The following is a 13,204-nucleotide window of genomic DNA, read 5'->3' on the forward strand; positions in this document are numbered from 1 at the left end:
AGAGAAAGACAGACGGACAGATATTATGAATGGCTTAGGTGGAGCTTATAAAGAGCTGTGTTTATTCAGAGGTGTGCATGTGACTGCGTGTTCTGGGAGGTAAAAGGAGAGATGGGGAGGAGAGGAGGCAGAGCTTACTGGATTGATGGATAAAAAAAAACATATAGATCTCTCTCTCTCTGTTGAGCGGGTGCTGACTGAAATCCGGCGAGCTTTAGCAAGACTGACTGACAGGTTGGGTTTGATAAACCGGCAGAGAGACAGAGAGACAGAGAACCATAAAACTGATGGTGAGAGAGAGCGACGGGGGCCTCTCCGCCTTCTCTGTTGCACCTGTCAGGAGCGAGCGGACAAGAAAGTGCACCTTGGAATGTTGTTTCTCAGGTGTTGAAAAGGAGGCCATCTACTGCCAATCACACATACAGCCCAAACATGTTTTATGTACATACGCAGGGCAGGCTGGTGGTAGTTCAGAGGAAGGCTTAAATGCCTGCCTAAAAACGCTACACAGCAGAATCCTCAGTTATCTTTTTGTGTGCCTGTCTTCCCGCGACTTTGGCACCAGCAAACACTGTAGTTAAAGCAATGCACGATTTAGCATGCTGCAGGCAAATCAGCAGCTTCTAAATCCAATCCCCCGTGTAGAATGGGCCTATTGGATTAAAGTGATAAAGGGAGAACTAATGCATCTTCGGAGCAGTGCGAGAAGCTGGGATATATGAGGAAACTGAATGTGACAGGAATTGCTCACTCTTTTAACTTGCACATTTATCAAGTACGTTTCAAGCAAACAGTGTGAATGATGTTCCAGCTACTCAGGCTTCCAGGCAGTCTTCCTGTTCTCTTTTGATGCATATTAGGCGTGAGAGGTCCAGATAAATTTCCCCTTCACCCATATGAGAATGTGATTTTCCCTGACAGCTAGAAATCACACCGCTACCTGTTCCAGTGGTAAATAGGCTCCTATTACAATCAGTTAGTTCTCAGGGACCTCGGACGATTAGAGAACTGGAGGACTGTGACATCAGTTACCTTACTGATGGACCAATCACCTCTTTTTCATCACTGCCTGTGAGTATGTGTGTTTGTGTGTAGAGGTGGTGAAAGGACACCTTGTGGAGGTGCATGAAAATGTACTGACAGGAAGACAAAAGGGATTATATGTTTTTTTTTGTTTATTTTTTTTTTTTTAGAAAAGACATTTCTGCAGATTAAAGTTAAATTTAACACTATTTAAGAACCAACACAGCACAGAAACTGCCCTAATCAAAATCTCAAATGAGCTCCTCCTCATCTCTGATGCCAACTGTCTCAATATTCTCATCTTCCTCAACCTCAGTGCCGCTACTTGACGCTATCAATCACTCCATCCTCCTCTTTTGCCTTGACTCCTCCCTCTGTGTCACTGGCACTGCCCTCTCTTGGTTCAAGTCGTGCCTCTCCACCCGCCACCAGTTCAATGGTATCAATAAATCCTATTCGAATACAGCCCAAGTCTCTCAAGGTGTCCTCCAAGGTTCTATGTTCAGTCCCCTCCTTTTCATGCTTCCCCTTGATCAGATCATAGACTGCCATGGTTTCCATTGTTATGCTGACGACACCCAGCACTGCCAGTCACCCCGCCCTCATGACCTGCCTCTCTGGTATACCTTCTTCAAAATCCAAAAACTTTTTTTTAGATTGTTTTTATACTCATATCACTACCTACTGTTTTCTAGTTGTTGTTGCTTTTATGCTGATACTGCCTTTGTTTATTATTATTATTATTATTATTATTATTATTATTATTATTATTATTATTATTATTATTATTATTATTATTTCAGAGCTTTTCTATTTCCATTCTGGCAAAAACAGAAAAAATGAATAAGAGGGAAAATCAGAGCCCCAGAATTATGTGCAAAGAAAACAAACTGATTCACATTAACCGCAAGCATTCAAATGAATGGCATAGGGTTATTCTATTATAAGGCCATTACATACTGTAGGAATGTTGATGTTGATCCAAATGCTGTCTGGGGGTTGCTCACTGGAGGAATACAGAACAATACGGGGTGATGGCAGGCATTTGCTGGTGGCTTTTTACAGTGGCTTTTATGTTTTTTTGACTTCCCATGCGACTGCAGTGCTTTCAGTTCCCAATCTGAGTGTTTTCTTCCATGAGGTGCAGCGGGCTTCAAATTAATTATTTTCAGCAGGCTTCAACCAAACACAAAGTGTGGTGTTTTCAAGCTAGATCTTGCTGAACTTGCACTTACCCATATTAGATGAAACCAACATTAACAGAAACAATTTTAACTTATTACTTTTAGAAGTAGCTATAGGAAACGCCCACACACCATATCTCACATACCTCACAGTAGCAGGGTGAGCTGTGATAAATTCTGACTGTGCTGCACAGATTGCATTAGTGGTTATTGATATATTGCTTTCATTTAGTTGTTACTGCAGGATCAATACTTTTTTTTTTTTTTTTCCTAAAAACACATTTAAAAGCAAGACTGAAATTAATGCAACTTTATAAATGCAACATTAAAGGCATAATATGAAAATGCATAGACTCAAATAAACATAATCCCTTTCAGTTGTCACTTATGATCCATTATTGGTATGTGGTGGCAGAGGTCCTACCCTGTGTCTATATCTCCTTATTTTCTCATTATTTTGCTGTGCTCAAAGCATTTTACCCAAACCCCAAAAAATGTGGTATTTGACATTCTGGGAATGAGACTCAACAATCAACTATTTTTCTGGTGCGTTTAGGAACAGCTTGGACAAATCATTCTCGTTCTACCTTTAACTTCATCATCCAACCTGTCAAAATCATATCAAGACTTTTAAAGGGCTAACATTCAGATTATTTGATTTTAGACTTTAGAATACCTTTTAAGAACGCGAAGTAACTGTGAACAATGGTTGAATGTCGAGGCGGTGTCTTCACGAGACACTGGAGCAGCTTGACAGGGGAGAGGAGAGGAGGCCAGTAGAGGTGCAGGAGGTGGAGCCGTGGGTGTGATTGTCAGCAGTACTCTAGCGTCTGCTGCTAATTGCCTTGACGAATGTCGTGCTGTGGCAGAGAGCCAAAGGATGAAGTGAGCGTGAAGCGCGTGCGAGCGTGTGTGCGCGTTTGAGGGAAAGATCGTTTACAACCGTGAGGGAGAGCGAAGGGGGCCGTGACTGCGCCACTACATCTGCTCTGCACAGGTAAATAGCCACAATGATCACCTTCATCATCATTATTATCCTTCCCATCTTCCCCTCCCTCAAGATCATCACCGTCTCATTCATCGTTATCATCCTCATTAACACAATACAATGTGGAAATGTCACTCCTGTCTTTGATACATTATGAACTATGGACACACATGCACAATAGCCTAGGAGTCCAGCGAGGCACAATGAGGCAGCATTTTGGCAAATCTTGTGAATGTAACAGCACATATCCAGTCAAATGTTTAATCCATCCAGACTGAATCATGCTGCGTTAATTTTAGCACTGATTTCACTGCCTGCCAAGGCTATGAAAAGTACTACATGAGGAAGTGATGTGCAACGCCGCCGCCACCACCCCTGCACACACACCTCCTTGCACTTGCACTAATAAACATAGTTCCACAACCTTGCCAGAGGAGCAGGTGTTGCATCTCCTCTTCCGCCCCCTTCCCTCTCCAACAATCCAGCCCCCCCCATGGCAAAAAATTAATCTCATCAACTACTAATCACAGCTATGCATTCTGGGATGGCTCTCCAGCAACAGAAGGGCCGGGTGAAAAACCAATTAGCTAAGCATTTTGGATCAAGCACAGTTAGTTGCACAAACAAAAGACACTCAGCGTTCTACATATTCAAAGCACCCACACACACACACGCGCACACTTAAACCTGACCGTGAAGGAAATTAATTTAGCTGTAGAAATAGAAGTGCAATCAAACATTACAGTTCCCCTCTATCTCACCTGCTAATAATAATGCAACAACAAATACAAAGAGCAACAAGAGCGTTAGAAAGAGTTTAGGGTGTATGTGTGTGTGTGTGTGTGTCAGTGTGAGAGTGAGACAAGGCGAGACAGAGAAGGATAGAGAGAGACAGAGAGAGCTGTTTCTCCTGGCTCGGCGATCCTTACCATCTGTGAGGGTTTGGAAGCACATCTTGCTGCTGTATTTGCCAAAGCCAGCCACAGTCCGCGCCCGCACCTGTACCACGTAGACCGTACCCGGCCTCAGGCCCTCCACACGCGCGGTGTTAGTTTGGCTTCGCAGGATGGTGGAGTTAATCTCTGCATGGTCCTGAAAGGAGCAACACACACACAGGGAGCAGGTCAGAGATGACTTACAGAGAAGACATCAGCGGGAAAGTGTTAAACCACACAGTTAAAAAAAACTCTGGTAAAACAAGATCCAGTGGTAGTAGTTTGACAGTGAGACAAGAAACAGGCTTATCAAGGATTGTATGTTTTGGTAATACTACGAAGAAAGTGGACCAAATTTGGAGGAAATTAGTTTAGGCCGTGTTTGTTTGAAACCAGAGATACAGGAAATGTGGTGTACTTTTGATAAAAACATTGATAAAGGACAGACGAAAACAGGGGATGGTAGAGAAGAGTGGATAATCGTAAGAGACAGAACAGAACAGTTAAAGGGATAGTTTGGATGTTTTGAAGTGGGATTTTATGCGGTACTTATCCATAGTGAGTGTGTTACTGGCACACCTCCAGTTTTGAAAAGCAGCAAGAGTACCAGCACAGAAACTAAGCAATGAACTGCTGTGGTCAGAGTCAGCAGCAAAACGTATTTTAGCCACTTAAAAATTAGTTTGTTTAAGTGTATGATATATTTAGAGTGTTTTCACTGCTTTACCTTTTCATCAGGCCACCTTTTCCGATGGAAAACCACCGTTATATAATCCAAACATTGCTCTCAAAAACAGTAATTTTACACACAAGTTGCTGCTCTACCCCTGCCAGTTAGTTTGTTTGCGTTATTGTGTAACTTTGGTATTTTAGAGGGTTAGTCTGGACTCCCCAGAGTCACACAATAACACAAATAAGCTGACCAATGGTAACCAGCATCTCTTTGGCTCTCTGAGGTAAAAGAACCGATTTTCCCACTGGAGGTCTGGTTGGTTTACAGAAAGTGATATTTGCTTTCTTTAACAGTGGTTTCTCATCAGAAAAGGCTGCCTGATGACAAAGTAAAGAGTGAAAATATTCTAAATATAGCAACTTATATTGATTTCTTTTAGGTGAGTGGCTTATATACATTTTGCTGTGGTACACTGCTTAGCTTTGGTACTCCTGCTGCTTCTCCAGACTGGGTGTGTGCTGACTGGCATCTACTATAGTTAATACACTGACTATGGGTAAGCACCTCATTAAACCCCTTGAAATAATCCATACTATCCCTTTAAGGGTAGTGAAGGGGCCCTTAAGAACTCATAAAAATGAATGCTTAAGGGCCCCTGTAAAAGAAAAGAGGTAATATGTAATGGCTTCGGTCAGTTTGAACTTTAAATCACAACACCACACATTAAAATACACGCACAGAAACACCGCTCACACAAACACACAACGTTTCCCATTCATACAGCAACACACATACAGAATTGGTAATTAAAGGCAATCATTTCTCGCAAATTACAAAGAGCAATAGCTGCTTCTGAACAGTAATAGAATAGCATTGCATATTTGTCTCTTCAGATGTGCTTTATGAGGCAGTTTAATTACTGCAAGAAGTTCGAACATAACATCCTCTTGTTTTGTTGTCTGCAGTAGGTTGCTTTTTAAATATGACGGCGGGCCAGTTCCACCCACAGAAAGCATTTTATTTTTTCATTAAAGGGAAAGCTATGAAAATCCTTAGCGCAATCATTTGTTGTTGTAACGTTCTTTTTATTTGCCCGCTTTCTTGTGCTCCATTTTTAGATTTGAATACCTTTTTATACTCAAAAGTTTTGTTTTCACCCTCATGGACATACATTATGAATATATGCATGTGTTCATGCCCACATAAATATAGCCATCCATTATGCAAATGTGTGGTTGTGACCATGAGATCTGCCCTCCAGATCCTGTATCTCCGTCTTTCTCTCTCAAGGCTGGAGAGAGCCAGTCAGGCAGTGTGCTGCAGTGTAGTTTGGGGGCTTGCTGGAGGTATCTGCTATGGGGGATCAGTAATTACTTAGGCCTGTCACCTTCCCATAACCCAGAGTGAATATGACAGCCAGAAAATAAGACTGCACCTACACTACACCCACCCCGGCAGGCTGCTGATAGCTAGATGCAAACATACTGTAGAGAGGGAGGGGGCAGTTGAAAGTGAAGGGCCAAAATTCCCTATGTCAGTAAAACAGGGTAAATAGAGGCATTGGTAAACACACCATTGTTTAATGCTGGACTAAATCTTATAATACATGTATGACTGTTCTGAAAAACCATGAATACAAAATCTTGACAACAGTGTGGAGTGGAAAAAGTAGATAGGCAAGGAGGAAGCAAGGGAGGAGGGGGAGGAATACGATGGCAGGAAGCGATAAGAAACTCGAGGCAGAAGCAACCCACATCGAAATCATTATCCAATCTGATTGGTGTAATTGAATCATTCCGGTTGCTCCGTCATTGAGCAGACGAGGTAAACACAGCTATGAAATCTGCCCTCACCCACCGAACCCACCCCCCCCTCACATAATGATGTGTGCAATCACATTAGCTCTTATTGGACACTCTGGGCTTGATGAAGACAAATGTTTGGGCTTGGGATGGGAGAGCATTGCACCAACAGGCTTTCATGCTATCTCTGAGAGGAAAGAGATGTTTATAAATGGAACGCTGGATGTAACTGGTTTAGAGGGTTTAATCATTTCTTAGACCTTTTGTCCATTACATCACACAATCTGTCATCTCTCCAATGCGCTGCATACAAATTCTATAAAAATCTGAAACTTGACTCTAAAGGGATAGTTTGGATTGTTTAGTGCGGGGTTGTATGAGGTACTCATCGATTGTCAGTGTATTACCAACAGTAGTTGCCAGTTGGCATGCTCCCAGTTAAGAGAAGGAGAGACACAAAAAAAAATATCAGTGTACACTATATTCAGAATATTTTCAGGGCATTACTTAGCTGTCAGACAACCTTTCCTGTCAGGAAACTGATGTAATATTAGCCAAATAATAGTCTAAACCAAACCTCATGAGGGAAATCAATAATTTTACCTTGTAGAACATGGGAGTTACTGGTCTAACACGGCCTTGATCTGTTGGTTTGTTTGTATTACTGTGTGACTTTGGTGAATCTGAACTATTCTATTAAAATACCAAAGTCACAAAATAACACAAACACACTAACAGATCCAAGCAGCAGTATGCCTGCAACTTTAATGCTTTGCAAATTAAAATTACTGATTTCACCCATGGAGTTTGGCTGGTTTGTAGAGAGAGATATAATGGCAGTTTCCTGTCAGAAAATATTATAAATATAGCATAACTGACATACATTTTTTAGGTGGATCTTTTTTTTATGGTCATTGCCTAATTTCTGTATTGGTGCCCCTCTCAGCTTCTCTGAACTGGGGATGTGCCAACCTCCATCTAGTGTACGTAATACGCTCACACTGAGTACCTCATTTGACTTCCATTAAATAATCTGAACTATGCCTTTAAAGCAGCAGCTTGTGCATTTGAGAGTGCTGCAGAAGACATGAAGCCCTGTGAGAGAGTGGAACCATAGTCACCCATTCATCGGGTATAAGACACGGTCGGGTGCACACGGACTACTCGGGGTCAGGAATCGCCGACTCCTGCTTTGAGTCATCCTGCGTTTCTCAGGGCCACACCCCCATCTGTTGAGTTTGAATGGAGGACAGGTGAGCAGACAGATGGCAAACCGCCAAAGGGGGGAGCATCCCTTGAGGAAGCACCAGCTAGGAATGGCCCTTTCATGCTGCCAGTCAAATAGGGATTATGTGACACACACACACATGCACATATACATACACACCCACATCTGCCACTTAAAAATGAGCTGGCATTTGGCACTCCAGCGGGTTAGGGGATAGCCAATAAAAGGCCATGCCAGGAGGGACTTCCAGCCACGAGAGGTCCTCTCCTGCTGCCAGTCAAATGGGGATTAGGAGGACCACACCCTAACTTGCTAAATAAAGACAGAGATGCAGGTTGGAAGGCAGATGGCAGAGCAGCCAATCAAAAGCAATGCCAGGGGTAACAGACAGGAAGCGCTGCAGGGAGTTTGGTCTCTGCAGCATTCAGTAAAGTCACTAAAGCCCAGTTCAGACCAAAGATTCATGACAGGACGAGTTGAAACCTGCAACTACTTGCAATGTGTTAGTCTGCAATATTCTGAAAACCTGCCACTTTACACCAGTGCAACTAGACCAGATACTGTATCATTTACATCGCAACGACTCTCTGTGCTTCAGATCTAACTGCCTGCTGTTCAGGCTTTTTTTTGTAGCTGGATATAATTGGTAGCGTCTTAAAATATGAATGAGCACAATGACAGTGAGTTACGTGCTACAGTTGCATTTCTAGTATTGATTAAATGCCAAAAGAGAGTGACGGCGAGCAGAGCAGAAGAAAAAGTGAGCAGTAAAGTTGTCAGTTTAGCAGTAAAGCCTTGTGTCATACAGACACAGCTGAGGTGATCCTCTCTTTCCTCCATCCAAAACTCTGACCTGAGCTGACCTCACTAGTTGACTGATTGGCTGTTGAAACAGGTGACGTGCCTTATGTTCAAAACAGCCACTGGCGACTTGACAAGCTGAGTTGCAGGAGGTGCCATTAGCCAGCTTGAGTCAAGCTGAGATGGGCCACTTAACACCGCTGCAACTTTTCCCTGTGACGTTGTAAAGCTGTGTATACACTGTGTGGTGCTGGGCTGTCCCAGATGAAAGATGACCAACATGACACATGTGAGGGAGGTTCAGAGATGGCCATTCTCACGGTCTTCTCACCACAGATAGCAAGGCCCAGTTCCACCAAAATATGGTTCTCAAACCAATCCGTTCGAGATTCTGGGAACCTTGGTGCTGTCTAGTAAACCAGCCACCAATTTTGAGCAGAACCACTGAATAATAAGGATGTCATCAACAGAGGGCATTGCACAATTCACAACAACCTGTAGAATACGATACGTCCACTTTGGTTCCCAAGGAAAACCTGCTATTTTTTGGTTCCTGCTGGAAACTAAATGTTTGGTTTTCGAGCCATTCAAACTACCTACTGCTGGACTTGAGAACTAACACTGGACTTACCTAGACATATTTAATTCTAACTATTTTATAGGACTGCCAGCATCTACTAGATGTACTGTAATACATTTGGCCTGGATCTGTTATAATCATATTGCTGGATTGCTGAAAGTCCAATACTTGTGTGTTTTTTTTTTTCCCAACTTTCAATTCATTTTTTGTAATTGCCAATTTCCTACCAATTGCTATTGCTCTGCCAGCAGACTGCAATGGGAGATCTCTCTTTGAATTTCCTTTCTGACACTTTCTGCCATTCTCCTCTTATTTTCTAAGATTCTTTGGTTTAGAGGGGAGGTTCCAGTCAAAAGCCATTACAGCTGTGGGCCTGTAAAGGCCACGGAGATATTATATGTGATATTGGACTTTACAAATAAACCTGACTTGACTTGACGTGTGTGCGCCTGTGTATGTGTGCGTGTGAGTGGGTTGGTGTTTGTGTGCCTGTTTTTCAAAAAATGCCAGCCACCCAAAATGGACAGCATGGCCACCTGGCACAAAGACAGACATCGTGGATTACCATGTGTCCTCTTCACAGGCTCACACACACACACACACACACACACACAAAGGGAGAGATGGGGGACTTTATGAGGGAGAACAGTCTAATATTATGTTTGTTAAATGGAAATGAAAGAAAGAAATCTCTCCCATTAATGTAAAATTAAAATGTACTGCCTACGGTTAAAAAAATAAAAGAAAGAAAGAGGGGGGGTTGGATGTGGGCTAACAATTTAAATCTCAGAGTAGATGGGTTTTATTATCAATGCAAATAATTACCATTACCTCATGAATCCTAATCTAAAAAGAAAATGGTAATTATTTTGTACGGAAACACAATGGTGATAAAATCTGATATTAAAGACCATTAAAGTCTCATAATCGTTTTGGGAAATAAAGAAACTAAAATAATGTAAAAACAAATTATACACCATAAGGCAAAAAAAAAAAAAAGGATTTTCCTCGCATTCGAATTCTGGAAAGCCACCAGCTTAACACTTGCGAGCATGGAAAGAGAGAGGTGAGAAGAAGCATCTTATCTACTGTAACTTGGAGGGGAAATTTATTTGCTTCAGCGCTCTCAGTTTGTTTTTCTTGTTCTTTGCAGCCACCTCCTTTTGAGATGACTCTTTGTATGCATTCTGTTCACCTGGAGACTAACAAGGAGGCCTGAGTGCAAGCGGGTTGGGGGGACAAACAAAGAGGGAGAGAATAAGAAGAGAGTCTGAGGGAGGAAATGTGAATACCCTCGCTGGGGGACCGACAGAGTGCTGCACGAGTCCTGCTTTTCACAGGTTCCATTAAAAATCTAAACTTGTCTGTACAACATCTGCGTGTGTCTACAAACGCGCCATGGTCGACTCTGAAGGCTGGCAGGGAGAGAAGAAAAGAATAATAAATACTTTCTCCTGGCTTCTCTTCTGAGGAATTGCTAATTGTATGTAAAGTACAGGGGGGATTTCAGAGTGTCAAAATGCAGATGGTGCTATGGTCAGTGTGGCTGCAGGTGACTTGCTGCAAACTTATATTTCTATTAATTTCTCACATTGCAGGTAGGGATGGAAGCGGTCTGATCCAATATCAGAACCGGGGCACAATTTTGTTGTCAAGCGTTCAGCAGGTATTGGTCTCACACCACCGATCCATGTTTTCTATTTGTATATACTACACTAAGCAATGCCACTTGAGAGCTGGATAGTGCTTTCCATGTAGACTCTGCATTAACATGTCATTTGTGGGAAAACTGCAATGTTACTGAAGTGAAGACGTACTTATGTACGTACTCGTGATGTAACAATAAATCAAGGTTGTCAAAAGTATTGTTAACCTTTTCAGTAACATGTTTAAAATGATACAATACCCATTAATTATAATTATAGTATGGAAATTACCAAATGAATAAAATGCCATCTAATGTGCAATAAAGACCTAAGCACAGACTTTATTGTCCTGCTTGAAATTTAGCTTGCAGCAAGTAAGTAGTTTTTTTCTGAACCAGCACTGTGTGCTAGTAGTTAATTAAAAAAAAGAAACAAATGATCCGATTTTATTTATTTATCTCTGTTTTCCTTTTTGCTGTGGCATCAGAAGAGGTACCAAGAAGTGCTTTTTTTCATAGTAGTATTGTATTGAAGTTAGAAATTTTGGTATTGTAACAACTCTACAATAAACCAGCACAAAAATGACAATTACCATCATACTCCACTATAAACAAACACATTACTAACACATGACAAACACTAACAAAAAAGCAGCATTTGCAAACTTAAACTCTCAGCAATGCATCATGGGGAAATTAAGCAAATGAGGGTTGTCTCTCAACCTATCAGCTGCACATGTAAATGTCACATCCCACAGCGCCCCACAATTATTAAAGGAAGCTGTTACATAAGTTACATTACACAAACTACACAAGCTTTCCAGTCTGAGTTCAGTTTCAGCCTCATGTAGCCTTACTATTACTACTACTACTACTATTATGACATGGTAAATAATTATCATCATAATCATCTAGAAAAAAGAGCACTGGTGTTGGTAAGGTATCAGTATCATCAGAAATCCAAAATCAGATATCGGATTGGAACTGGAAAGAAGTGGACTGGTAGATCTCTTATTGCAGTGTGACATTACTGCTGTCATCCAGAATGGATACAACTGAACCACTGCTGACACACAAACACAGTCACAAGCTCACACACACACGCACACACCCTCTCCCTGACACCAACACACACTCAGCCATCAGTAACCAGAGCCAGTGGCTGCTCTGCTCCAGCCTTAATGGAAGGCCTGACCTCCGCTATGCTGAGTTATTTCCACCCTCCCCAAATTTTCAGGCATCCAGAGGAAAAAGGGGTAGGAGAAAAATGGAGAGACCGGGAGCATGAGATTCGACTTTTTCTCTGCAAACCTTTAATTCATTTCATCTCGCTTCCCAATTTACAGGGTCCCGGGACCACTTACTTTGTAATGAGAAGGTGGGTTGAGGCAGGGAGTGAAGCCTGTTGAGAGAACAGCCTTCAGCACTCACTGCAGCTTTCAGGTGAAACTGTCAAAATGCAGCCTTTTTCAGTCATTAGATCCCTTTCCTTCATGTGACTATAACCTAAACTGCCACTCAACTGCAGGTGGAAGACTGACTCTTATTTTTGTAGTCTGTGAAATGTTACTATTGGTAAAATTTTTACACACAAGCCTAATCACACATATTATGGACATCAATAAATCTTAAAAATAATGTCTATTAAAGGTAAAGTAAGCGATTCTGGAGAAAGATCGATGGTTGATTGTCGAGTCTTATTTAAAGGTGGTCAAATTACTGAGGATTTGGGTTCGTGGCTTGAAGATGGATGATTTTTGAGTCTCATTTCCAGGTTCTCAAACACTGATGTTTTGGGAACGAGACTCAAGAATCAAATATCTTTCCGACTTGTGATTGTCCAAAGTCTTCCATCAGGGGTTAGATTTTCTGAGGTCTGAAAGCAGAGCCAAAAGGAGAATTATTCTTAAAGATTATTATGGATCTTTTGCCCAGCAGCACCAAAAATATCCTGCCTATCCCTGCTTTTACACCACAGAACACAAGCCTCAGGCAGGTTTTAATATATTGCAATATTACCAATTTCTATTTACTTCAAAGTGAAAAAGTAATGTTATTCAGGCTGGGGAAGTATCTATTTCATACCTTCCTACCTATGACAGTATTTACGTAAAAGAACTAAACTCGACTCTGCTTGCGTTAGTAATGCTATTTCTTGCAGCTCTTAAACAAGACACACACAGGAGCTTTGCTTTGATTTTAAGAAGCTGCGGCTCTTATTCACTGACAAACTGAAACCTACACTGTATATTTGCTGCCAACTTAACTGCAAACTTTTTCTGCTGCTCAGCTTGCATTCACTGTCACTCCCTCTCAAGGATGCTTCCACATTGCAATGCCATGTT

The 13,204-nt window shown here is 41.8% G+C and overlaps 1 protein-coding gene across 2 annotated transcripts in view; it reads right to left on the reverse strand.

Moving 5' to 3' along the window:
• Positions 1-13,204, reverse strand: part of ephb1 (EPH receptor B1) — a 219,758-nt gene that overhangs the window by 43,626 nt on the left and 162,928 nt on the right. For both annotated transcript variants that reach the window (XM_084732571.1, XM_084732570.1), the window contains exon 7: positions 4,125-4,287. In XM_084732571.1, coding sequence (XP_084588697.1) covers positions 4,125-4,287 — 163 coding nt within the window. The remainder of the gene's footprint in view (positions 1-4,124; positions 4,288-13,204) is intronic.

The sequence above is a fragment of the Lutjanus erythropterus genome, chromosome 12, assembly GCF_056507025.1.
Source record: "Lutjanus erythropterus isolate fLutEry1 chromosome 12, fLutEry1.hap2, whole genome shotgun sequence".
Lineage (NCBI taxonomy): Eukaryota > Metazoa > Chordata > Actinopteri > Lutjaniformes > Lutjanidae > Lutjanus > Lutjanus erythropterus.